The sequence below is a fragment of the Artemia sp. Qi Xiang Cuo genome, chromosome 17 (genome assembly GCF_049724085.1).
Source record: "Artemia sp. Qi Xiang Cuo chromosome 17, ASM4972408v1, whole genome shotgun sequence".
Classification (NCBI taxonomy): Eukaryota; Metazoa; Arthropoda; class Branchiopoda; order Anostraca; family Artemiidae; genus Artemia; species Artemia sp. Qi Xiang Cuo.
In genome coordinates this window covers 4,752,845-4,780,220 of record NC_142810.1, presented here as the reverse complement: position 1 = coordinate 4,780,220, position 27,376 = coordinate 4,752,845, and the positions used below count along the sequence as shown (strand labels likewise).

At 35.6% G+C, this 27,376-nt stretch overlaps 2 protein-coding genes across 7 annotated transcripts in view; both read right to left on the bottom strand.

Annotated features, from left to right (window-relative positions):
* LOC148941823 (G protein-activated inward rectifier potassium channel 4-like) overlaps positions 1 to 27,376 on the bottom strand; it is a 187,633-nt gene that overhangs the window by 91,031 nt on the left and 69,226 nt on the right. For 4 of the 6 annotated variants that reach the window (XM_089103695.1, XM_089103696.1, XM_089103698.1 and 1 more), the window contains one exon: positions 13,877 to 15,166. The exons of 1 other annotated variant lie outside the window; for it this stretch is intronic. In XM_089103695.1, coding sequence (XP_088959821.1) covers positions 13,888 to 15,057 — 1,170 coding nt within the window. In that variant the 5' untranslated portion in view covers positions 15,058 to 15,166 and the 3' untranslated portion in view covers positions 13,877 to 13,887. Of the gene's footprint in view, positions 1 to 13,876; positions 15,167 to 27,376 lie in introns of those variants that run through there. One more of the 6 variants, XM_089103705.1, reaches the window with a different exon arrangement.
* LOC148941824 (uncharacterized) lies at positions 12,613 to 13,746 on the bottom strand. The gene has a single exon (XM_089103706.1). The coding sequence runs from the start codon at positions 13,744 to 13,746 to the stop codon at positions 12,613 to 12,615; it is 1,134 nt and encodes a 377-aa protein (XP_088959832.1).

The window sequence follows — 27,376 nt, the reverse complement described above, 5'->3', positions numbered from 1 at the left end:
ACCTAACCAAGGTACCTTTTCTCCCCATAAACCCACAATAACCACGGTTTAATATCGTATACGCAATGAAAACCATGCTATCATTGCCTAATCTATAGCGGTTAACACGTCAAAAACAGGTTTTATCATAGCTTTTGTCGAGTGGATGCCTCGTTAGTAGTATGCTGAGTATGGATTTGCTTGATGCCATAGGAATTACCATGCTCTTTGCTTGATGATCTACACCTTTTCAAAGAGAGTGAGTATACCCTCACAATGTCTTATGAATTTGCTTAGACATATAGGAAATACCATGCTATTTGCCGGGACGTATACACCTTTTCAAACAGAGTGAGTACCCCCTCACATGGCATTATACTTTGCTTAGACATATAGGGATTCCCATGCTATTTGCTTGAAGCTCTACACCTTTTCAAAGAGAGTGAGTACCCCCTCACACATATGTTATACTATGGCTTTATGTTCCTTGGTACCTTTCCAAGCAAAGTGATCAAACACGTTTTGAAACTATAGTTGAGATTGTATAATGCAAGCAGACTGGTTTTTTGAGGCAATACCCATTTTTTAGGGGCAATCAGAGAGAGAGGAGGTTACTCCATATACGATTACTTGATTAGTAATTGGATTCGAATAAAAGGAGTGACTTTCATTGCAATTCATATTAGTAAGAGAATTGAATTCAGAGAGAATAGTTTATTTGAGGCGATATTAGTAGAGAAAATGTGTGGAGCATTTACACTATTGGAGGTTGGGTGGTGGAGCCGGTAGCAGAAGCAGCAAAGATATATGAGTACCAAACGTGGCTGTGGAAATAACACGAGGATGTAGACTAAGCCTTGAATGGGATGATATGTATGCTAGATATGTGATATCGTTGAGCAAAATCAAAATAGAGGATCAATTATGTTTTGCTGCGAAACTGAACATTGTGCATATAAATAGACTTCATGCAGCATTAGATGCACTAGTGAAATATATTGATGAAAACAAATTGAATCAGTGATTATTATTGTTGTAATTATGCTCAATAAATCTGTTTCTAAATCAAAGATAACTTTCTTTCTATGGTAGGCTAGCATATATTTTTTAGAGAAGAAAAAAAATCTGGTTAGTCTGAAGTAGGTTGTGAGAGTGTTAGGACTCTAAATAATGGATAGATTTGAGAAAGAGCGAATCATGAGGAATCTTGTGTTTATGGGAAAACGTTTGATTCTAGATGATGATTTTCTAGAGCTATCTATTCAAAGGAAGATATTTTCTCAGGGAATGCTTGTTGATATAATGAATACTGATTCTCCGTTAGTAGGCTATTGCATGAAGCTTTTACGTCGTGGACCAACGGCATTTACACAATTTATTGACATATTAATCACGACACAGCAAAATGATATTGTGGATATGCTTTTAAACACTAGCTTAGAAATTTAGGAGTTTTTTCTCATGAGAAAGATGGAGTTCAATGATGATTTAATCCTCTCTCTCTCTCTTTCTCTCTATCCCACTCAATTTCTTGATAGTAGCTCAGTTTCATTGTGGCAGTGAGAGTGTCAACACATGAAAAAATGTTCCATACATGTCCACTATGCATGTACACACTGGGCAGCTGGTCATCATGTGAGAATTGTACAATGATTGCTGAGTATGATGAAAAGTGCAGATTTTGCAACCCGTGTAAATTGCATAGAGGATATGCTGTACAAATTAAAGGTTGTAATTCTTGTCTTGAAGAGGTGTGTGACTCTCATGTGTGGCATGCTCTAATTCACTATGATAAATGTAATCAGTGGGAGAATACACATCCTGGTATGATTGGAAAGAATCCTAAGCGTGATTCTAGTTTATTACTAAGAGACTGGTATCGTCGTGGCTTTAGATTTTTCTGGGAGGAGGAACCGGGTCAGTGATTCAACTGTTGGAACAACAGAAGAATTTGGTTTCTACGTCATCTTTGTGAAGACAATGGCTACTATGATTATAAGCCCACTGATTTTTATTTGGCTGTGACGGAATGTGATTCGCCACTTGAGGACACTGTTTGTGACATTGCTTTAAATAAGCAAACTGAAACATGTGAATTCTATAAAATGAATAAGAATAGTATCATTGACAATACAAAGAGATATGACAAGAGTGAAGTTACACCCTACTGTAGAAAATGTAACCCTGACATTGCAGCACATCAGGATCAGTATGCCATGAATTCAGATAATCTACCTCAATTAGCTGTTATTGAAAAATACCTATACCTAGAAGAAGATGAAATGTAAAGGGTGGAAAAGTTGTTTTTATAATAAACATCATATTCATTAATAAAAAAATTAACATAAAATTTTATAAAATTTTATTCGTAGGGCACTAAAATCAATATTAAACACGTTTGTAAGTATATTTTCCACGGGAAAGTCGTTCAATCGAGGAAAGTCAACGTAGATGTCGAGAAACTGCTTGTAGGTATAGCCACGACATCTGAATACGAAAAAAAGTAGAGCATGAAAGCCGCATGTCTTTGTCGTTAAATCCTGTACTCTCCTTTGATTTTGAATAATAGTTTTCCCACTGCTCTCAATAAAGTTGCTGATTTTTGGAGTGTAGAATTTATATGATAGGCCAAGAAGATCAAAAAATTCGATATTCTTCGCTGTTTGAAAGATGCATAGCCAATAACATATCTTCAAGGTCGATTGTCTGGTATTAACAATGACTAGGGTATTGTTTAACGCTTGGAATTGTTTCAATGAAGCCCGATGGTATGCAGTTGGACTTTACTGGGACATGCATGGATCCATATTAAATACGTTGATTAGTTGGTTTGTGTTCATGGTGCTAGGTCTAGTAGAACACTGCCGTCGGGTGTGATTTCCCAATAGGTTTCAAATTGACTCAATGATATTAGCGATATACTCTCAGTCAAAGAAGCGGCAAATGTACACTCTAAACGTACATTCCCTGTTCGTACTATGCTCATATCCTGGGCCCCCGACAAGTCCAAAACAATTACACCATGATTTTTTGGAAACATTGAATCGGTTATTCCTTTTTCAAATAGTTGGGAGTCATGATCTAGGGATTGCATGGTCAACTCATACAGAGTTCTATAGAATTTTTTGTCAAATGATAGAGTGTACAGTGGAATACCATTCACTTTGCACACAAAGCTAGATAGACCGAAAAAATTAAAATCATGGGGGGATGCAGTCGAGGATCCAACGGTTGTGCCACTCTTCACAAAGGCCAAAGCAAGTTTTGATGGAATTTATCTGTTGATAAATGATGATTCGGTATAACTACGAGAGCCGGTGGCAATGTGACGTTGAATGGTGATTGTATGGGGGACAAGAAGTTTAATGTTGTTGCCATTGGCTCTTAGCTTTTCCACTGCCAATGCAACAGAGCTTATAACCTGTTTTTTTCGGACGTAGAGAATTGCCGATGTGATAATGACATTTGTATCGGGTGCTGCAGGAAGTGTTTTTCTCAAAATGAAATTTGATGGGGCCAGTTGCAACCTTATGTCAATCTTGACATTGGGGGGTAACCATTGCGATATATTGAATATCTCATGATTTAATTTTCCAACTAGATGATACTCCAGGGTCACTGCAGTAGTCAACTCAACGTCAGTATCAAGACCTGATCAATATTCATAGCCCAATGACTGTCCTCTCAACTCCTTATATGCCTTTGGTGTCATCATCATAAATTGTATGTACCTTGCATAGTTGGATAAGTTATTGCTAGTGCTCACCAATGTTCCATTAATAATACATTAAGAATACATTAATTTGTTTGAACAGGTTGTGTAGAGTACAGTTTTCGTAGGAGAGACTATCGGCAACAGTTGGAGTTGTATTATCTGACTTTTTCTTCACCGCATTCATTTCAATCAATAAATGTTGAAGACAAATCAATGAAATAGTCTTCATTGGAAAATATTTGAAAGTGTATATTTTCCGAGAGGGGTTGCTGGGGATGAAATTGTTCATAGTAGCCATACCTGACACTGACATCAACATTTTCAGCATTGAACAGATTCAATGAGGAACTGATTGATGGATATGATTCCTTGTGAGGGAGATAAGTCATCTTAAGAGAAGAAATCCTTCTTTGATCTAACAATATTTTTCTTTTCTTCTTGTTGGTCTTAGTCGTTTTGTTCCTCAAAGTCCTTGTTGATGTCCTTCACTTCCCGCCTGGGTAGAGACTGGTGAGTGAATGACGCGCACGCATCCTTTTCAACCCCTTCCCATTTTGCTGAGATTTTAATTGCTCACAACGGCTCTTGCTGAAGATCTAATATTTTCCTTAACACTCTCCTTGAAATTCTTACCCGACCCCCAGTCCTGTAGTGATGAGGCAGCAAAATTTGATGCAGCAGGTACAAGAAATTTTCTGGCAAGGTGTAGTGCAGGACGAAATAGCCTAGCAAAGCAGATACCAAGACCATAGCCAGACATTGTAGTACGCCCCTTGTAGTATTCAAATTCATTGCCTATTTGAAGTGGACTCAGAGCACCAACATAGCAATTGATATTGGGACAGACAAATGCAATTCTTCTATTGTTCATGTTAGGTGCTGTCGCCGACGATGGGTCGAAAATGACATGTAATCACGGCTAAACTATATGTAATTGCTAGAGAATCACCCAATTCACTTCTTAGTGTTAATTGACAGAGTTCCAAATACGAAGTGTTTACAGGAACATACTGAAGATGCTTTATATTATAGTGACGAACAAGATCATGAGTTGTTTTTCATTCAAGAACACGTAAGAGGGGGACATTTGAATTACCAACTGTCGATGTTTCCACAAAGAATGCTTAGAAAAACATGGAAGAGTCCGAGGTGAAACCAGTTTGATAATCAGCAAAATAACTTGATCCATCTCGTTAACAGTGCCAGCGTTTCCCCCATTGATCATATTCTGTTGAAAGCCATGAACATCTCTCAGATTATCATTGAGATGAATTATTTCAGTGTCAGGAGGTATGGTAATGTAAATCCTATCGTGTTCCATTGAATAATTAAAATGGAATGTACCATTCCTACGATATGAGATTTTTCTATTGATTGTACGACACAAATCTGTCGTACTATCATATTCAATATATTTCAATTTAACATGTGGATATTCACTAGATTTAAGCGCTTCAACCCATTTATACTCGACAAAGAGTGACAAATCGAATGATATAACTTTTATGTCATACACACGATCCTTTCTCAGGATGTCATAGGTATTTTTGAGAATACAGTCGACAAGAGCCACTTCATGCACACCGTCAAATTTGATGGCGGGGGAGAGTTTCGTCCAAAAATCACTTGTTTTATTCAAGTCGTTATAGAGAGGATCGGAAACGTTGGACATAAATGTTACATAGAAATCATTGGGCATTGTCAATATCTTCAACACTGATTCAAGAATTAAAATCAGAGTTGTATCCTAGCCACCGAACAAGTAACTGTTTCCTACCCCTGTGAGTACGAGTCTTTAATATCTTTTCAATTTGATAGATTTCACTATTATTTTTAACTTTTTGTAGTTCATAGTCATAAAAGCCACCGAGAATCTCTTCATCTTTGGTATCGCGCAAACGATAAGTTATGGGTTTAGTGTCTAGGTTTTTTGCCACTTTAAAAAGTTCTGTGCACAACAAGTAATTACCCTTTTGAAAAACTTTAGTTGTTTTATTAACTCAAACAGTATCACCAACATTAAATTTTTCTTGACAATCATTTCATTGGAATATTGTTTAAGAAAGGTATCAATTGTATTATGATCAGAATGATGAACTTCCGTTGGGGTTGATTTGGACAATGATCGATGAGCTCGTTGATTATAAATCAACATGATTTTATCTAAATCATGAATAAAAGCAGATGTATTTTTCAATGTACAGTATCTTGAAATTAAACGTTGAATTGTTCTTATCAACCGTTCGGCCAGTGCAGCCTTTATAGGACCATGACTTTGATAGAGCAGTGTATTATATTTCGCTAGTACTTTTGTAACATGGGGATTAACAAATTCACGACTGCGATCCGTTTGAATTTTTTATATGAATCCTGTTCATGAATACTTTCAATGGCCTGAGCAACTTCAACACCTCTCTTTGACGGCAATGGAATGGCATATGCATAGCGACTAAAAACACTGATTGCAAGTAGAATGTACTTGTACGTTGTATTGTGACGTCTTTGAATCTCATCTAGAGTTAAAAGATCTGCTTGCATAATATGCAATGGGAAAAAGGCTTTAGTTTTCGATAATGATCAGTACGAAGCCTATGATTTCTATGCAGAGTGTAACTTGTTTCATTTTGAAGATAGTCTTGTACACTTTTAGTGCAACCACCAGTGACTTTGGAAAGAGTGGTCGGGGAACTTAAACTTCCCGCTTGACCAATATTTTCATAAACACGTTTCAGAACTTCAACAATTTCGAATGTAAGCACGTAGTGTAACGTCCGCTAACCTTTTGTATACTAGTGGCTGGTGGTGGTTGTGGTGACGTTGACTTGATACGTTTTCACTTTTGCCTAGCTATCACTGGTGTGCTGCTCCTCCTCATCATTGTCAAGCTTCCATTAGGTGTGCTAGTATTTTCCAAGATTGCTTTAAAATCTTCTTCTTCTTCTTCATGTTCATATTTTGCTAGTGGTGTGGGTGATTATTCAATTAATTTTTCCAGAATTCTTTTATTTATAAAAGGGATTTTTGTAAAGTTTAGTGTATTTTGAAGACTATATGGATTAGTGTAGAATGATAATAGTCCTTTACGATTTGTAACCATATCATAGACTAAATAAAAAAGATTATAGCTCTTGCCCTGAGTTATAACCCCTTTCCCATTGCTATCAACTTGAATGTGATCTTGACTGCTTTCCATGAGATACGTTATGAGTCGTTTACTTTGTTGACGATATGAGTGGGGCATTAGATTTCCAATGCTTGACACAATTGAATCCAATTCCTCCTTCTTTAATTGTGTTCCAGCAGCGGCAGCAGAAGAATCCTGAGGAGAAGGTTTTTTTGTGATCAATGCCACTGGCCTTCGCCCGGTAGGGCTTATGTTTGTCCACTCGGTGAAGTGCATCTTGAGGTAAAAGCAGTTTTTTATCCTCCTCAATATTCTCGTTGCCAATGAATTTACTCAGATTGTCCTCAAAGTGCTCCAAGGTTGAGAGAGCGAGTTCTATTGGAGTCAATTTATAGGGTTTGGCCATTCTCTAGAAAAAAACTGTTTACAAGTCAAGCAATTATCGGTATTAAAAGCGTGAAAAAGCTACCGCCCGCCTGAAGAAGACGTTTCCTTTTAAAATTCTTTCCTTTTTTTAGAGGCCAATGTACGTACAATGGAACGATGTTGCTTTGCCTGTTGCTTAACTACTTCTGGCAGTTGAACATTATCCTCGGTCAAATTTAAACAAAGTTTGGATATTAGATGAATGAAATCATTGTCAATAAATTGTTTGAGTATGGCTTTCCTAAGTGAGGGTTTTGAAGTGCTTAGAATTGAAAATAAATATCTATTTTCATGTAGTTTCTTCAGTGTCATGATATTAACTAATAGGTCTTTTTACTGTTCATGGGAAGATATACTGTAATTACATTGTCAAAAATATCTGTGACTACCCGTAAATCATCGGGTGTATTTTGATTAAGATCCAATAAGATGTAGCTGTAAGGTTTATTAGTTGCCTGATTGTACGCTGAAAGCAGAAATTTAGGTGTCCCGGGGTATATTTGTTTATTGAGGGTTATTAGCGAGCTAGAATCACGAACAACTCTGTAGATGATATAGTATGTGCAGTTCAATGCAAGTGTTCGCATACATTTGCTCTGATGAAAGAGGTTATGTAAAACCAGAGTAATGGAAATCTGTTCATGATGAAAGCGAACGGTGAACAATTGTAGCATTTCCTGGGACCATTGTTCAATAGATTCAGCCAGATCGTCAATAATCAGCCAAGAGTTTGGTTCAATAATGCTGAAAACATCAAGTCCCTGTACAAACTGTATCTGCACTAGTTACAACATACCAACTGCTTTTATTTTATCGCATAACTACGGCCAAATGTTGCAAAAAATTAGATTTTTTTTGGCTTTTCCGCAAACATTTTATCCCAATTATTTATTATTTTAGTTGAGAATGTCGTTTTGCCTGACATCGATGGACCGCACAGAACCGATCTGAAGGTTGTTTTAAATTAATACGTATTCACTTCAATAGCTCACCTACAACTAACTTTAGACTCTAGTTGTCTAATGACTAAATAATTTCCATATTAGTACTACTCCGTTCAGGAATAATGAGAAGAACAAAATCAATAAAGAATCATATTTCTTGTATTATTAACATAAAAAACAGCAGTTTACAAGTAAAACATTACAGAAAAAAAACAAGAAAAATACACTTAAGATTTTTTTTAAATTTATTTATAATAAAAAACATAAACATTTATTTTAAAAATGCACTAGAAAAAAAACACTTTAATAAATATACTATTTTTATTTATAAGAAAATACAACATTTAATGAAAAATACACTTAGAATAATATCACTTTTTTTACACCATTTTTTTTAATTCGAATGCAACAACATGTATATTAAAAAAAAATCTGCTCTAATTAAAAAAAAATACCGTTGGTTGCGGCGCCCCCCGCTGGCGGCCGGCAAGGCGACCCCCCGGGCCACGAGCCCCCCAGGCCACGAGCCCCCCCCCCCCCCAGGCCACAAGCCCCCCCCAAGGTTTTTGGAAATTTATTAGACTTTACTCAAACCGAGACTTTCCCTATAGCTAACACATTCGGCTCGGTCGGAAGTTAAATAGTGCCCCAGGGGGAGGTTAGTCACACCGTCTTGACAAACATAGACCTTGTTGGAAATGATACTCATGGCAATTTTTTTCTATATTTAGAGTGAGGTTCCTGTAGTTCAGCGAACGAATTGCCAACAATTTTGCTCGTGGAATTGTATTTTCAACAATACAATTCCTATGGACGTCCATTTCAAAAATTTTATCCACATAGCGTGTGGGTACTCCTTTGCAACGTTTTTTGATTTCCTCGTCGTGTGTCAGTATAAAGTACACCTTCGGACTTACAAACATACCATGGGAAGTCATATCACTTCCCGTTTCTGATTTTAAAAATGAAAAAAATGATTTTAAAAATCCGGAGAGATACTAAAAGACGTACCTTCACTAACATCATCCGATTGTTCCGGTGACAGTGGACACTTACCCATGATATTCTGAAGTTCTGGGCCAAGGAAGGCAGTTGTTTTTGTAGCTTCGCTCTGAAACTAAAATAAATGGATCGAGTTTTTTTTAGGTACTTGGGTATTAAATAAGTACCATTTTTACACCTCCCTTAAAACTTAATTTCCCCTCCTAGAATCATATTTACTATATACTTGCCCCCCCTCACTTCATATAAAGTAGCCAAAATAGAGCTTAGTCAATTCTAAATTTCACCATTTTTTATGTTATTAATTACACTGAAAAAAAATTGAACACCTAAAAAAGCCCCGATAAGTATTCACTAGTTTGGTGTGGCATACACAATGTTTTGATAATAGCAATAAAGTAAAATAAAAAAAAATATTTGTCAAGGAACTGCGATTAGTTCAGAAAGAAGCAATAGCCTATTTCTCCTGAAGTATTTCTAGTCATATGTTTACCGAGGTATTAAATAAATACCATTTTTACACCTCCCTCAAAGCCTAATTTCCCCTCCTAGCATTATTTTAACTAAATACTTGTCCCCCCTCCCTCACTTTATATAAAGTAGCCAAAATAGAGCTTAGTCAATTCTAAATTTCACCATTTTTTATGTTATTAATTACACTGAAAAAAAATGAACACCTAAAAAGCCCCGATAAATATTCACTAGTTTGGTGTGGCATACACAATGCAATGTTTTGACTAATAGTAATAAATTAAAATAAAAAAATGTTTGTCAAGGAACTGTGATTAGCTCAGAAAGAAGCAATAGCCTTTTTCTCCTGAAGCATTTCTAGTCATATGTTTACCGGGGTAATAAATAAGTACCATTTTTAAACCTCCCTCAAAACTTAATTTCCCCCTCCTAGCATTATTTTAACTAAATACTTGCCAACCCCCCTCCCTCACTTTATATAAAGTAGTCAAAATAGAGCTTAGTCAATTCTAAATTTCACCCTTTTTTTATGTTATTAATTATACTGAAAAAAATTGAACACCTAAAAAGCCCCAGATAAATATTCACTAGTTTGGTGTGGCATAAACAACGCAATGTTTTGACTAATAGCAATAAAGTTAAATAAAAAAATATTTTTCAAGGAGGTGCGATTAGTTCAGAAAAAAGCAATAGCCTATTTCTCCTGAAGCATTTCTAGTCATATGTTTACCGGGGTATTAAATAAGTACCATTTTTACACTTCCCTCAAAACTTAATTTCCCCTCCTAGCTTTATTTTAACTAAATACTTGCCCCCCACCCCCGCACTTCATATAAAGTAGCCAGAATAGAGCATAGTTAATTCTCCATTTGAATTTAACAATTTTTTTATGTTATTAATTACACTGAAAGAAAATGAAAACCTAAAAATCCCCCGAGAAATATTCACTAGTTTGGTGTGGCATACACAATGCAATGTTTTGACTAATAGCAATAAAGTAAAATCAAAAAAAATATTTGTCAAGGAACTGCGATTAGTTCAGAAAGAAGCAATAGCCCATTTCTAGTCATATGTTTACCGGGTTATTAAATGAGTACCATTTTTACACCTCCCTCAATTCAATTCAATTTATTAAATACTACAATAAATACATAGATACACTTAAGCGCTAGACTTAATTTCCCCTCCTAGCTTTATATTCACTAAATACTTGCCCCCCCCACAATAAAACGAAACTGTGAGTGCGCTATAAAGTTGAAAGCTATCTGATAAATGGTGCTTACCGTGGAAGTTACACCTACCTCAGTAGAAACCATCCATGGTGCATAGTGGTTCACACTATCTCTCCTCAAGTTCATGCTAGTCCCCCCAATGGGCTTTAGTGTTTTATACGACGGGTCCTCGTGGGAAGAATGGAATTCTGGAGGATTTTGAATATTGTCTAGCATAACCAATAAATCGTCTAATGTAGATATATCCAAATTATCAGGAGACGGTATGCCACCTTCCCCTAAAATACCTTCAAAATTGGACTCTTCTGTGTCATTGAGCTTTGGTCGTTTTTGACTTGACGCTTGAATAACAGAGTCCTGGAAATAAAAATCTATTTTTTATTATTCACTAGGTAACTTGTAGCCTTATAGGCTTAAATCATCCTGATACACATAGAAAAAAATCCCTTGAGTAAATTAACACGCACCCATGCAAGTAGGTGATTATAAATTGTTATCTGAGCTGTTATCTGAACTGTATTGGAAAGCCATAAAACCCATTTTTAAATACGATACATGAAAAAAAATACAATTTCAACTATTAGCTAAATTTGAAATTTATTCGGAATATTAATGGTGGGCGCCCCTTCCCCCAACTCCTCCTCTTTTTTCTCTACAATAATTACCCCCCCCCCCCCCTTGAGTAAATATACACGTGCTCATACAAGTAGCTGATTATAAATTGTTAACTGAGCAAGCGAGGATCGTTTAAGTTTGTTTAATCAAGAGTGCAGTGACATATAATCTCACGAGAAAGCAACAAAACAGCCTTCTAATCAAAATATCTAAACAGCTGTTATGAATATTTGAATTTTATCATAGATTTTTACTTCGACAGCTTGCATAATTACAGAAGTTCCTTTTCTGTGTGAAACTCAAATGATAGATAGGAATAAAAAGGTTATGTTCTTATATTAGTCCACAAATAATGTATATTTACTTACCATTATAATTCTTTTATTGTCCATTAGAACGAGTGAATAAATTGATTCTATATGGCTTATTACAACTTTTATTAATCAGCTGACCCAGAATGATCAATTTGTTCAATATATATAGCAAAAAAAAACATGATTATAACTTGCTGTAAACCGGTATTTCTAGAATGAGACCATTCTTTGATTTGGCAATTTGAAAGTTTCTAGTTTTTGGTTAAAAAAAAAAAAACAACACAACAAAAAAAACACGTTATTATGACGGATGAACGAAGTTGCTAAAGACATGTTTGATCACTTTGATTGGAGAGGTACCAAGGAACATAAAGTCACGAAAACAAGAGATGATTATTGTACTAACAAATTTTTTTGTGTTTATAACCAGGATGTTCTCTAATATTTATAAAATCTTCCTATTGTTTTGTTTTACTAATTAAAGATTATATAAACAAATGATTATATAAACAAACGCAGTTTTTCCGTAATTATCTTGATCATCAAAAGATAAACCTGTTTTTCTGATAAGAAATTTTACAATATTCTTTCTTCCATGTGAAGCAGCAACATGAAGTGCACTTTTTCCATCCACATCTTTAATGTTGACATCTATATTTTGATCAGCGATAAACCTTATAGCCTCAATACTGGGTCCATGAGCAGCAAAATGCAGAGCTGCAGATGAGTTAATACTTCTACCATTAATGTCTGCTCCTTGTCTCAGACAGCTCTTTAAGCCTTCAAGATTTCATATTTTCAACGCAGCAAACATAGTTTCCTGATTAGTAATTATATTAAGGTTTTGATCATATTTATTTTTCAACTTGCAAGGTTCACTTCTTACCAACTTGCCAAATCTTATTTTACTGTTTCTTACATTTTCTGTAATAAGTTTTTTTGCGTTTGAAATAATTGCTACTGAAGGATCGGTTGACAATAAATCAACTATATCACTATAGTGAGCTAAGTGATTCCGCAAACATTTTCCAGTTAATAAAGGAGTGTGTTCATCTAAAAAAAATAAACTGTTCTCTATATGTTTCTCTGATCTAGTTAAAATAGACAGTATATCGAGGACAAGCATTTCTACAACTACTTGCAACTTTTTATTTCTCTTGTAGGAAGGCATCTTTTCTGTTAATATGCCACATAATGCGTTACTTCTTAAAACACCTTTCAGTTCAGACAATTTTAGTTCAAGTAAGCCATTATATTTTTCTTCTGTTACATTGTAACCCATCTTTTGTTTACATTTATTAACAAATACATCTCTATAAATCAGCTCATTTCTTAGTTTTTCAACCCATTTAATGTCACTTATTCTAATTTCAGCAGCATTAAGAATTTGATATATCAATGTTTCTAGTTCACCTATGTTTTCTCCTTGTGTTCTTGACCGAACACTACGATAAATCTCCATGGATAATTTGCTTATTTCTTCAACATTGTGAGACTCCGTTTGGAAAGAAATATTCTCTAGTATTTTATTTGCAAAAAATTTCATTCCTCTAATAACATTATGGTCAATCTTAAATCCGTTCAAAGGATTAAACGAAGCCTTGTTGTAAAATATGCTCTTCAAACTTATGATTGCCATAGAAGAGTCAATGCTGGTTTTCTTTGATTTATCTTTCACAAAATTTAGAATGCTATCAATTTGATCAAACAGACGTTTTTCATGATCCGTCTTGTCACTTATAGTACTCTTAAATGTTTGAATGAGTTTTTCGAGCTTATCATGTTCCATCAACTTAAAACACTCTGTAAATATTTCATCTCTTTTATCTAATTCAACACTAGTACACATCCCTGCCACTTCTTTTATGTCTTCCAAGCTTTCACTTTCTTTCACTTTAACTAGCAACTTTCTGATCATTTGCATTTTTTTGCTTTGAAAAATGTCAGTAATTACAACATCGATTCTTTTAAGATCATTTTGAATCCCAACAAAAAAGTTGGCATTAGTATTATCCTCAATCTCTATCCTCTTTGAAATTGAGTGGGCATGTGATAAGGAATTACGTTAATCTACGATGATTTTCCTTGTGTCCTTTGGTAACGATAGAAGAAGAAGCTCACTTGTAGCCCTAGATAACTTAGGAGATTCTAGAGTATTTTTTAAATGCTCACCTGTAACTTGTAAGGCCCTTGCAATAACTAGTTTCCCTTCTTTTTGTTTAAGATCAGCAGATAATGCTAATTTTATATAATCACTTATTTTCTTTAAAGAATGAATATCTCTAATTTGTTGATAATCACTATACAGTTCAGCAAATTGAGGAAAACTACTTACGATCTTGGCAACAATTTGCTCACGGTTTAAGTTTGGGAGTTTAGCAAATGTTTTCAAGTCAAAATTTGCTAAATAATCTTTTTCTTCTATAAGTTTCTCAGAAAAATTTTGTAGGTGGTTGAGTATTTTGTTTTTATTTAGTATGGCATTAAGGAACAGATTCATTTCTTTTCGTTTTGAGTGTGATATAACAAAGTGTATTAAACAAAATTCTATTTCTTCCCAAGGCAGTCTGTCGTAGGTAGATTTCAGCTGTCGCTTTAATATATGTATATTTTGTGCAATAAACTTTGCTATAAATATAAACTTTTCATCGATTTCTCCCCTGTTGCAGAAGTCTGCTCTTAACACACTAACGTTTTGAAGGACTAACTCAATCCGTTCTTTTGTGCAATTGAGATTACTCTTCATATTCTTATCTTGTTCAAAGTAATTAGAGAAAAAACGGAGGTCTATTAACTTATTTTCAACAAAAGTTTTTATCTCTTCTGACAACAAGACATTCTGAAGATTTAATTCCTCGTAAGCTCTTGAAAGAATTTCATCTAATTCAGTCGAATGAATAGCAAAGTAATTGTCCAGCCATTTATTAATGAGTATATCAAGAAGTTCCACATTACCAGATCGTATAGCATAGTAGAACGCATTATGGCAGGTATCATCCTCGTCACTTGGTAATACACCAGTTTCTCTTATGCCAAGAGGAGACTTGCTGTACATTTTACCGTTGCTGCTAAGCAGGTATTCTAAAATATTCACCTTATTATGTTCACAAGCTAAAATAACTAAATTGGTACCCTTAACAGAGTTTTTAGCCTTGATTAACTTTCTTGTTCTTTCAAGGTCTCCCTTACAAATAGCATCAACTAAACAATGGCTTGTATCGGTATTACTTGGCATAGTTACTCTAGTCCATGACTTCAGCTTTCAGAATATTCACTTTTACTAATTTGATAAGACTACTGTCCTGTAATATCTTCTTTTCATTATTAATTTCGTCTGATATCCTCTAGAAAGAAGAAACAAGATCATAATTCATTAACACATCTAAATGTAACAATATTTCTAATATTTTACCATTGTACACATTAAATGCGTGCAAGTTCGCATTAAATCATTGTCTGCTAATGCATTATATCAAATTATTCTGCATTTTAAAAAAGCTATATATTTTATTGCTGATATAAAATCTGCAATTGCACTCCCAGCCGAAGGTAGTGAATCAGAAGATGGGTACCTGGGCATCACCAACCATAAGTCAGCATGCAAAAATGTTTTTAAACTTTTAAGATTTCAAATGTAGAATACTTATTCAAAATTTTCTTATATTGAATTTATAGCTTAATATTTAGTTCAAAAAATTTAAATAAAATTTATTAATATTTGAACAACTAATGAGCATTGAATTCTGTCAATAAACAAAATATATTGATTCAATAAAATATTTTCCACCTCATAACTCTATGGGCATCCTGGCTGTCAAAAAGGTGTGTCTGCAACAGACTACTAAGTAGAAACTTGCACAAAATATTGGATGAGATGTTGAACTAAATCAAAAGATATCATTGTCAAAGGTTGTCCAGGTTGTCAAAATGGATTGTGTGTAATATTTCAGGAGCAGTTTATGGTATTAACCAGAAATTTTTAAACGGAACGGCAAGGGTATTAATTCAAAATTTTCAGGTGATGTTGACCGGTATACTAGAATAAATCAAAAGACACTACTTGCATCCAGGGTGTCGAAAGTAAGAGGGTGAAATTTTTCAAGAACAGCAAGGGCATATATTTGAAATTTCAAGGAATTTTGAAACGAATGTTGAACTCAACTATTATGTAGTATGTGTATCCAGGTTGTCAGAATGATAAAAATCTCCTAACAATCCTGACCTAACGTTCATATCAAAATCACAAATGAAAGGGTTGAAGAGTCATAAATAAAGAGAGCTAAGTGACTCCTCTGTTGTATGTTTATTTTTTTTATTCTATTTTCAGTCATTTGTAGTTTCTGAACATTCTCCCACGAGTGTTCTCTCATGTCTATAAATTACTCTGATAAAGTTGTGCACAATAAGAAATTAAATTAGAACTTCACATTTTAGTTTTTTAGGAAAAATCCTGAAAGCTGAAGAAATATTCATTATTTTCGTCAGTAATAAAACTTTAAAACAGTTCGTAGTAACGAACTGTAAGTAAGGAGCGACCCGGCTCAATAGTAACCAAAACTCTAAAGAAAGGAATTTTGATGCTAATAGATACATCAAAACAATCAGATTTTAATGCTAATTTCAAGTGTGTAAGTTTCATCAACTTTAGTCTTACCCACCAAAGGTTACGCGTCTGAGAAAATTTGCCAGATTTTCGGAAAAAGGAAGAAACACCCTCTAAAAATTATAAAAACTTAATGAAAGTCAAACCATCAAATTTAACGTATCAGAGAACCCTACTGTAGAGCTTTCAAGCTTCTATTTGCAAAAATGTGGAATTTTGTATTTTTTGCCAGAATAAAGATCACGGATATGTGTTTATTTTATTTAATTTTTTTCCAGAGGTGATCGTATCGAACCAGTAGTCCTAGAATATCATTGGATGGCTCATTCAAACAGAAATCAAAAGTTCTAGTGCCCCTTTTATGTGACCAAAAGATATAGAGGGAAACTAGGCCCCCTCCCACGCTCATTTTTTCCCCAAAGTCACCTGATAAAAATTTTGAGATAGCCATTTTGTTCAACATCGTCAAAAATATAATAAATATGTCTTTTAGGATAAGATAATCCTCTAAAGTCCCCGGGGGGAGGGTTGAAAGTTATGAACTTTACCCAATGTTTACATATAATATTGGTTGTTACAGACGTTTTCAGGGGGGATTTCTTATGGTAGGGGGGGGATCAGGGGTTATGTGGGATGATATTTCCATGGAGGAGGTTTTCTTGGGGGAAGGGACATTGCTATGAATTTCCCAGAATTATATAAAAAAACGATCAGAAATTGAATTTAAAAAATCATGTTTTTCAACTGAAAGTAAGGAGCAACATCAAAACTTAAAACGAACAGAAATTATTACGTATATGATTGGGTTCGCTCCCTTAGTCCATATCTTGCTCTTTAAGCCAAAGATTTCTAGTACTTTCATAAGAGCTATATATTCTAATTAACGGCCTTTGTGATTAAGCGGTCATTTTTAATGATTTGGAACAAAATTCGAACTTTATTGTAAAGAGCCAGGTATCAACTAGGGGGTGAACCCCCTAGGGGGTGAACCCACTGCTATAGACTGTATCAATGAAAGAAGTCACGAAATCCGTCAAACGGGCTATTTGCAAGAGACTACTATAGATAAATGATTGCAAAGCCTTGGTTTTCATTGCGTTTACAATATTTAAACGGTTGTTTTTTGGGGTTTAGGGGGGAAAAGGTAACTAGGTTAGATTAGGTTAAGTATTTAATATATGCTATGCTTTACCCCCCCCCCCCCCCACTCCCTCTAAAGTGCAAATATATAGCCCAAATTTGTTTCTAAATTATTATATATTCATCCTATTTCATTTTATTTCATTAGCATTGACCAAACTTGACTTCTTTTGTTGGGCCCGTATGATGCACCAGTACTCTTCAAATTTACACTAGATATGGTTGAAAAAGCAGTTGAAAAAAGGTAGATGGCGAAAAAAGCAGTTGAAAAAAGGTTGATGGCTAAAAAAGCAGTTGATGAAAGGTGGATGGTTGAAAAGGCTGGAAATACACTGCTGGAATGACAGAATAAGAGTCAATCATGAAACAATTATCCATAATGTCTTGGAAAGATTTAGCTGTAATCCAAGAAGATTGATCAATGCTGAAGCTTATTGATGATTTTTGTTGATTACTTATTAATAAAGATTTCTTAGGTGTGATAAAACATGCTGGCAATGTAAGGTTTTGTGAATTGCCAATATAAATTCAGCCCCCCACCCTTCATCACATAATCGGCTGCCCCCTCCCCCTAGAAAAGAGGCTACGTACAACCATGAAGAGTTTGGCTACTGGAACCCTCCCCACTCTAAACATTCCAAAGTTAAGTGTCATTTGCGCTTTATTGAAAACAATATACATTGAACTGAATCTAGAATTGACGAAATTTCCAGGTATAAATATCCAATATGTGCTGAACACTCAGGTTATTTTTATTCATTCTTTTCACTTTGATTGTTATAGTTGTTTGAATTTTTGTTTTTAACGATCATTTTGAAAAAAAAATGTTATTAATGGAAGCAAATGACAAAGTTTATTTTAGAAGGTTTGCGCTTAGAAAAGGGGTAAGGGCGTTCGTTGAGAGGGGCGTTAGTTGCCCTTCTATAACTTTTGACCATTAAAAAGGGCACTAGCGCTTTCAATTTCCAATCAAATTAGCCCTTTTTGAAGTTTCTACGACAGCGCTTTCTATATAACCTTATAAGCCCCCAGGGAATAATTTACAACCCTTGCGCTGAAAGCTGTGTGGGGGATGTCATCCACAAAGACATAATTTCCGGACTTTTCAAACACGTTCAACAAAATAGCTGTCTCAAAATTTTTATTGGATGTTTTTGGGGAAATGGTGGGCGAGGGAGGGGTGCTAGTTTTCCTCCAATTCCTTTGGACTATTAAAAAGGACACTAGCCCTTCGAAGTTTTCGAAGTTTCTATTATATTACCCTATAAAAACCTTATATGCCTGCAGGGAATAACTTACAACCCTTGCCCTGGGGATTCTGGGGGGGGGGGGTGGTGGTGGTTGATCATTCTCAGAGACATAATATCCAGAACTTTCAACTACTTTGAAAAAAATTGCTATCTCAAAATTTTGATTGGACATGTTTGGGGAAAGGGTGGGCGTGAAAGGGAGGTTAGTTGCCCTCCAATCAGTTTCGACTAGCTTATTCAAAAGGACACTAGCCTTTTCAATTTTGAATTGAATGAGATTTTCTTGAAGTTTCTACGACAAAAATTTTCTATAAGAAACCTTATATGCCACCAGGGAATAACTTACAACCATAGCCCAGAGGGCTCTGGGGGGAGTGTCATCCTCAAATACCTAATTTTCAGAACTTTCAAGTATGTTGAACAAAATGGCTATCTCAAAATTTTGATTGGATGTGTTTGGGGAAATGGTGGGTGAGAGAGGGATTAGTTGCTCTCCATTCACTTGCGACTTTAAAAAGGGCACTAGCCTTTTGAATTTCAAATTAAGAGCCCTTTTTGAAGTACCTACGACAACTTTTTCTATAAGAACCTTATATACCCCCAGGGTATAACTTACAACCCTTGCCCTGAGGGTTTTGAGGGGGTTGTCATCCTAAAAGACCTAATTTCAAGAAGTTATTTACGTTGAACAGAATTAATCTCTCAAAATTTTGATTGGGTTTGTTTGGGGAAATGGTGGGCGTGAAAGGGGGGCTAGTTGCCCTTCAGTTATTTCCAACATTTAAAAAGGGCACTAGCGCTTTCAATTTTCAATCGAATGAGCCTTTTTTGAAGTTTTGCGACAATGTCTTCTATAAAAACCTCATATGGCCCCAGGGTATAGCTTACAACCCTTGCCCTGAGGGCTGTGAGTGGTTGTCATCCTCAAAGACATAATTTCCATAACCTTCAACTACGTTGAAAAAAATGGCAATCTCAAAATTTTGATCGTATGGGTTATGGAAAATGGTGGGTGTGAGAGAAGGGTTAGCTGCCCTCCAATTACTTTCAACTAATAAAAAGGCTACTAGCCATTTCAATTTCCAATGGAATGAGCCTTTTTTGAAGCTTTTTACGACAACACTTTCTATAAAAACCTTATATAGCCCAAAGGCATAATTAAAATCCTTGCCCTTGGGGCTGTGGGGGGATGTCATTCTTAAAGACCAATTGAATGAGTCTTTTTTGAAGTTAATACGACAACGCTGGCAAAGACCTAATTTCTAGAGCTTTCAACTACGTTGAACTAAAGGTCTATCTCAAAATTTTGATTGGATGTGTTTGGGGAAATGGCAGGCTTGAGAGGGGCGTTAGTTGCACTCCAATCACTTTCGAATATTAGTTAGGGCACTAGCGTTTTCAATTTCCAATCGACTGAGCCCTTTTTGAAGTTTCTATGACAACGCTTTCTATAAAACCTTATATACCCCAAGGGCATAGCTTACAAGCCTTGCACTGAGGGCTGTGGGGGGAGTTTCATCCTCAAAGAAATAGTTTCCGGAGTTTTCAACTATGTTGAACAAAATGGCTATCTCAAAGTTTTTATTGGATGTTTTTGGGGAAATGGTGGGCTTGGGAGGGGTGTAAATTTATTGTAGTTTGATCATCCTCAAAGACATAAGAACTTTCCACTATGTTCAAAAAAATTACTATCTCCAAATTTTGATTTGATATATTTGGGGAAATAGTGAGCGTGAGAGGGAGGTTAATTGCCCTTCAATCAGTTTCAACTAGCCTATTAAAAAGGGCACTAGCCCTTTCAATTTTCAATTGAATGAACCTTTTTTTTTAAGTTTCTATGACAACATTTTCTATAAAAAAACGTATATGCCCCCAGGGCATAGCTTACGACCTTAGCCCTGAGGACTCTGGGAGGAGTGTCATACTCAAAAACCTAATTTCCGAAACTTTCATCTACATTGAACAAAATGGCTATTTCCAAATATTAATTAAAAAAAAACTTTCCGAAAAATAAGTTTTTCAAAGAAAAGTAAAGGCCATTTTAAACTTAAGCTCAGGAGATATGAATACCTTTTAAAATTCAAATTCAAAACGACCAGAAATTACTATTAAAGAATAAATGAAACCCAAAACGAACAGAAATTAAATAAACAATCGTAGCAAAAAACATACAACAAGTAATAATATAAATGAATAAATATATCTTAAAGCGAGTAATGCTTAGATTGAATATGAAAATCAAGCTTAAAACGAAAAAGAATAGTTTGCTATTAAAGTATAAATGAAACTTAAAACGAACAGAAATTGAATAAACAATCAATGCGAACAAACATACAATATATATTAATGTAAATGAATAGATAAATCTTAAAACGAGTGATACTTAAATTGAATATGCAAATCAAGTTTGAATCGAATAAAAATAACTACAAACAAGAGTTTGGGTATCAACTCACAGCAGAAGCCTAAAACCTACTGCGTCATTGGCGCCTTACTGAAAACTATACGAGTCTTGAACAGTCTTGGAAAGTATAAACAAAATCAAATTGAGTATTAGATATATAATGATATTAATTGTTGAAAGATCCATCAGTTCAAGATTGTTTTTTTCACTGTAATTTTTATTTTCATTTTCAATGCTGTAAGAACTGGAAAAGAATAAATTTGTCATATACGAGTAATTCGTTTTCAGTGAAAAGCCAATGACGCAGAAGGCTTTAGGTTTTTAAAGTTAAAGAAGGGGGCAGTATCCAAATTTTGTTTGTAGTGAAACTATATTTTCTTGACCAATATTGGAAAGAACTAATAAATTAAACTGAATATTTGATGTATAATGATATTAATTGCTAAAAGCTCATCAGTTCAAAATTTTATTGTAAGATTAATATTTATTTTCAATATTAAGTACAAAAGAAAACATTATTAACGTAATTCGTTTTGTAACAACAATTTGTAACAACTAATGAGCATCGAATTCGGTCAATAAACAAAATATATTGATTCAATGAAATATTTTCCACCTCATGACTCTATGGGCATCCTGGCTGTCAAAAAGGTGTATTTGCAACAGACTACTAAGTAGAAACTTGCACAAAATATTGGATGAGATGTTGAGCTAAGTCAAAAGATATCATTGTCAAAGGTTGTCCAGGCTGTCAAAATGGATGGTGTGCAATATTTCAAGATCAGGTTAGGGTATTAACCTGTAATTTTTAAACGGAACGGCAAGGGAATTCAGTCAAATTTTCAGGTGACGTTGACCAGGATACTAGAATAAATCAAAAGACACTGCTTGCATCCAGAGTGTCAAAAGTGCAAGGGCGAAATTCTTCAAGAACAGCAAGGGCATAAATTTGAAATTTCAGGGAGTTTTGAAACGAATGTTGAACTCAACTATTATGTAGTATGTGTATCCAGGTTGTCAGAATGATAAAAATCTCCTCACAATCTTGACCTAAGGTTCATATCAAAATCACAAATGAAAGAGCTTGAAGAGTCATAAATAAAGAGAGCTAAGTGACTCCTCTATTGTATGTTTATTCTTTTATTCTATTTTCAGTCATTTGTAGTATTTGAAAATTCTCCCACGAGCATTCTCTCATCTCTATAAATTACTCTGATAATGTTATGCAGAATAAGAAATTAAACTAAAGTTTTACGTTTTAATTCTTTAGGAAAAATCCTGAAAGCTGAAGAAATATTCATTATTTCTATCAGTAATAAAACTTTCAAACAGTTCGTGGTAACGAACTGTAAGTAAGGAGCGACCCAGCTCAATAGTAACCAAAACTCTAAAAACGAAATTTTGATACTAATAGATACATCAAAACAATCAGATTTTAAAGCTACTTTCAAGTTTCATCAACTTTAGTCTTACCCATCAAAGGTTATGCGCCTGAGAAAATTTGCCAGATTTTCGAAAAAAGAGAGAAACACCCCCTAAAAATTATAGAAACTTAATGAAAATCACACCATCAAATTTAGCGTATCAGAAAACCCAACTGTAGAGGTTTCAAGCTCCTATCTACAAAAATGTGGAATTTTGTATGTTTTGCCAGAAAAGAGGTCACGGGTATGTGTTTTTTTTTTTTTTTCCAGGGGTGATCGTATTCACCCAGTAGTCCTAGAACATCATTGGAGGGCTCATTCGAGTGGAAATTAAAAGTTCTAGTGCCCTTTTTAAGTGACCAAAAGAAATAGAGGGAAACTAGGCCCCCTCCCACGCTCATTTTTCCCCAAAGTCACCTGATCAAAATTTTGAGATAGCCAAATTATTCAACATCGTCAAAAATATAATAAATATGTCTTTTAAGATAACATAATCCTCCAAAGTCCCCGGGGGGAGAGCTGAAAGTTATGAACTTTACCCAATGTTTACATATAATACTGGTTATTACAGACGTTTTTAGGTGGGATTTATTATGGTAGTGGGGAGGGATCGGGGGTTATGTGGGAGGATATTTCCATGGAGGAAGTTTTCATGGGGGAAGGGACATTGTTATGAAGGGGTTGCCGGATTTCCCAGCATTATATAAAAAAAATTCAGAAATTAAATAAAAAAACATGATTTTCAACTGAAAATAAAGGAGCAACATCAAAACTTAAAACAAACAGAAATTATTACGTATATGATTGGGTTTGCTCCCCTTGTCAATACCTCGCTCTTTAAGCCAAAGATTTCTAGTACTTTCATAAGAGCTATTTATTCTAATTAACGGCCTTTGTGATTAAGCGGTCATTTTTTAAGAATTGGAACAAAATTCGAACTTTCGAACTTAAAGAGCGAGGTATCAACGAGGGGGTGAACCCCCTAATATATGTATTAAAATTATATGACTATAGAAGTTCGTTACGTAAGTTAATTCGTAAGTTACGCATATTTATCACTAATAAAATGTTAGTAAGTAAAATTAAACAACTTTCGAGAAAGCCATTTAACCAAATAAAAGTAATATGCAAATTTTGTTTTAATTATTCTAGTACGGTGAACCTGCATTACCGTACATTATCGTTTGATTTGGTGAACTCAAAACCTGCATTAATCAAAAACGTTCAAAGTTAGACTCTTTCTCACAACGCTATTTTTTTTAATAGTAAAACACTTTAGCGTAAAGAGCGAGGCGTTGAGGAGGGGACAGTCCCTTTCATATACGGAATAATTTCTGTTTGTTTAAAGTTTTAATGTTGCTCCTTACTTTCAGTTAAAAAAAACTTGTTTTTTTTTATTTAATACCAGTAAAAACGACCAGAAACTAATTTTGTAACTCTTTGAAAAAGAAATTCTTCAATATAAATTAAAACATCAATTAAAACTTATCTAAGCCCATATAATAATTAAAACTTAAAACGACCAGAAATTACTACCAAAGAATACTTCAAATCCATAACAAACTGAAAGTAAATAAGTAATCACATCAAACATTAAGGTAAGAGGTACTCATATAGATGAATAACTGAATCCTGAAACGAGTGAAAACGCAAATGAAAACCAAAGTCAAACTTAAAACCAAACAGAAATTACTATATACAGGAGTTTCATGAGCATACGGAAGGGGGGCAGAAGCGGGCAGCTGCCACCCCCTAGAACTTCAAATGGTATTGGTGCACAAAACAGGCCCACTGCTATAGACTGTATCAATGAAACAAGTCACGAAACCCGTCAAACGGGATATTTGCAAGAGACTACTATAGATAAATGATTGCAAAGCCTTGGTTTTCATTGCTTTTACAATATTTAAACGATTGTTTTTTGGGATTTAGGGGGGAAAAGGTACCTAGGTTAGATTAGGTTACGTATTTAATATATACTTTGCCTTAATCCCCCCCCCCCGCCACACCACCCCCCTAATGTGTAAAGGTATAGCCCAAATTTGTTTCTAAATTATTACATATTCATCCTATTTAATTTTATTCCATTAGCATTGACCAAACTTGACTTATTTTGTGGGCCCATATAATGCACCAGTTCTTTTCAAAATTACACTAGATATGGTTGAAAAAGCAGTTGAAAAAAGGTAGATGGCTAAAAAAGCAGTTAATAAAAGATGGATTGTTGAAAAGGCTGGAAATAAACAGCTGGAATGACAGAATAAGAGTCAATCATGAAACAATTATCCATAATGTCTTGGAAAGATTTAGCTCTAATCCAAGAAGATTGACTAATGCTGAAGCTTATTGATTTATGATTTTTGGTGATTACTTATTAATAAAGATTTCATAGGTGTGATAAAACTTTCTGGCCATGTAAGGTTTTGTGAATTGCCAATATAACTTCAGCCCCCCACCCTTCATCAAAGAATCAGCTGCCCCCCCCCCCTAGAAAAGAAGCTACGTACAACCATGAAGATTTTGGCTACTGGAACCCTCCTTGAAACAAATTCAAATGAATTCACTGAAAAAAATGTGCATTGTCAGTTTAATTTACATATGCTGATATTTGTTCCTTAAAATCTTAATTAATTTTGTTTTCTTAAAGTTATAAGTGAAAACATTTTAAAGAATTTTTTTTTAGTAAAATACAAATCATATTATGGCTTTTAGAAAACATAGGGTTTAGATCTCTACTCAGATTAATTTCTGCTCGTTTTGAGTTTGACTTATTTTAATTTCTGTTTGTTTTGAGTTTCATTTACTTGTTGATACTGATTTGTGGTAGTTCTATGCTTAATAGATTATTTGATTCTATTTTTGTTTCATTTTTGGTTTAATGGAGTTCTTTATTATTTTTTGAAAAACCTATTTTGTGCAAAAAGTTTGTTTGATTAATTTCTGTTCATTTTATGTTGACATAGTCTTTTTCAGAGAGAAAGACTGAGCCTTTTCTGTAAGTAGAAGTGACCCTAAAGCCCCCACGACTCACCCCTGCTGCCACCTACAACTTTTTTTAACACCATATATGGTCATAGAACCACGTGGTTTATGGTTTTTGTCAATGAGAATGAAAAAACAGGAATTTTGTCACATTTATGTATGTTTTCTTGGATGTTTATGTGTGTTGGTCGATTTATTTGATGTTTTTCATGGATGTTTAATGGTTTTTGTCAGTGAGAATGAAAAAACAGGAACTTTGTCACATTTATGGATGTCAACAGCAATTCATGTCTGTTTTATGGTTTTCTCAGTGAGAATGAAAAAACAGGAATTTTCTCACTTGGATTTACATAATCGCTAGGGGGAATTATTGATTCACGAAGGGGAAATTAAGAAATATTAAGGTTTCTTTAATCTTTAGGCCTGAGGGATAAACGTTCTTTAGGTCAGAGAGAAAAATTAATATTCTATTTTTAAATAGGGCTTCATTGATCTTTAATGTCTGGAATTATAAATGACATCACTTGTTATCTTCGAATTATGCGGGAGTCTAAAGAGATAGAAATTCTATTTTTAAATACGGCTTCACGGAGCTTTAAGTCGGAGAGATAAATTGATATTCTAACGAAACCCTAATAGTTTAGCTAGGAAAATTTATGAGATGAAGAGATTAACGTAGGAAAGGGTTTCCTAGAAATTTGAAATGCGTTAGCGCAGAGATGCCAAACAAAAGGAACACGCTGAAATTACGTTGAGGGATTATTTGGGCGAAACCGTTTTATCCATTTTATGGGATTATTTCGGCGAAACAGTTAGAGACATTTTGAAAGAAGATTTTAGGAAAGGTTTTAGAAGAGAATTTGAGGGTGAAACTCTGTGGTCGTTATAATACACAAGTTCCATTTGAACAGTGTTGTGAGGTCCTCTACCCCAACCCCAAAGGGTTCAGATCCCCCACCCCAACCCCGAAGGAAGCCCCCGGTACTCAAAGGTCCCCCAAGCTCCCATAGAGCCCCAGCCCCTCCCCCCAAACGCCCTCCTCAGACCCTCAAAGGCCCTTCTCTGGTCCTCAAAGGGCTCCCGGACCCCCAAAGGGCACCCCGGACCCCAAAGGCCCTCCCCCCATTCCTCAAAGGTCCCCCAAGCTCCCAAAGAGCCACCGGCGCCCCCAAAGGCCCACCCAGACCCCCAAAGGCCATCCCCGGGCCTCCCAAAGGCCCATCGAGATCCCAAAGGACCAACGGGGTCCCAAAGGCCCTACACCGGTCCCCAAATGTCCCCCAGGCCCCCAACTGTCCCCCCGGACCCCCAAAGGCCCTCCCCCGGCCCCTAAAGGGCCAACCGGCTCCCAAAGGACCAATCGGTCCTCAAGTGTCCCCGAGACTCCCAAAGGCCCCCCCTGTGCCCCAAAGGCCCTCCCCCAGTCCCCAAAGGTCCCCCGGCCAGAGAAGCGCCGCCGGGATGCGCCGGGGGCCAGGAAAGCGCCGCAGGATGTGCCGCAGGGATGCGCCGCGGGGTCAGGAAAGCGCCGCGGGGATGCGCCGCAGGGAGGCACCGCAGGAACGCGCCGCAGGATGCGCCGCAGGGATGCGCCGCAAAAAAAAAGTAAACTAGAAAGTAAAAATTTCGAAATGTTATCCCCCAAACTCCCTCCTCAGGCCCCCAACGGCCCTCCCCTGGGCCTCCACGGGCCCCCCGGCACCCACAGGGCCAACCGGCCCCCCCAAGGGCCCCCCAAACACCCTCCCTGG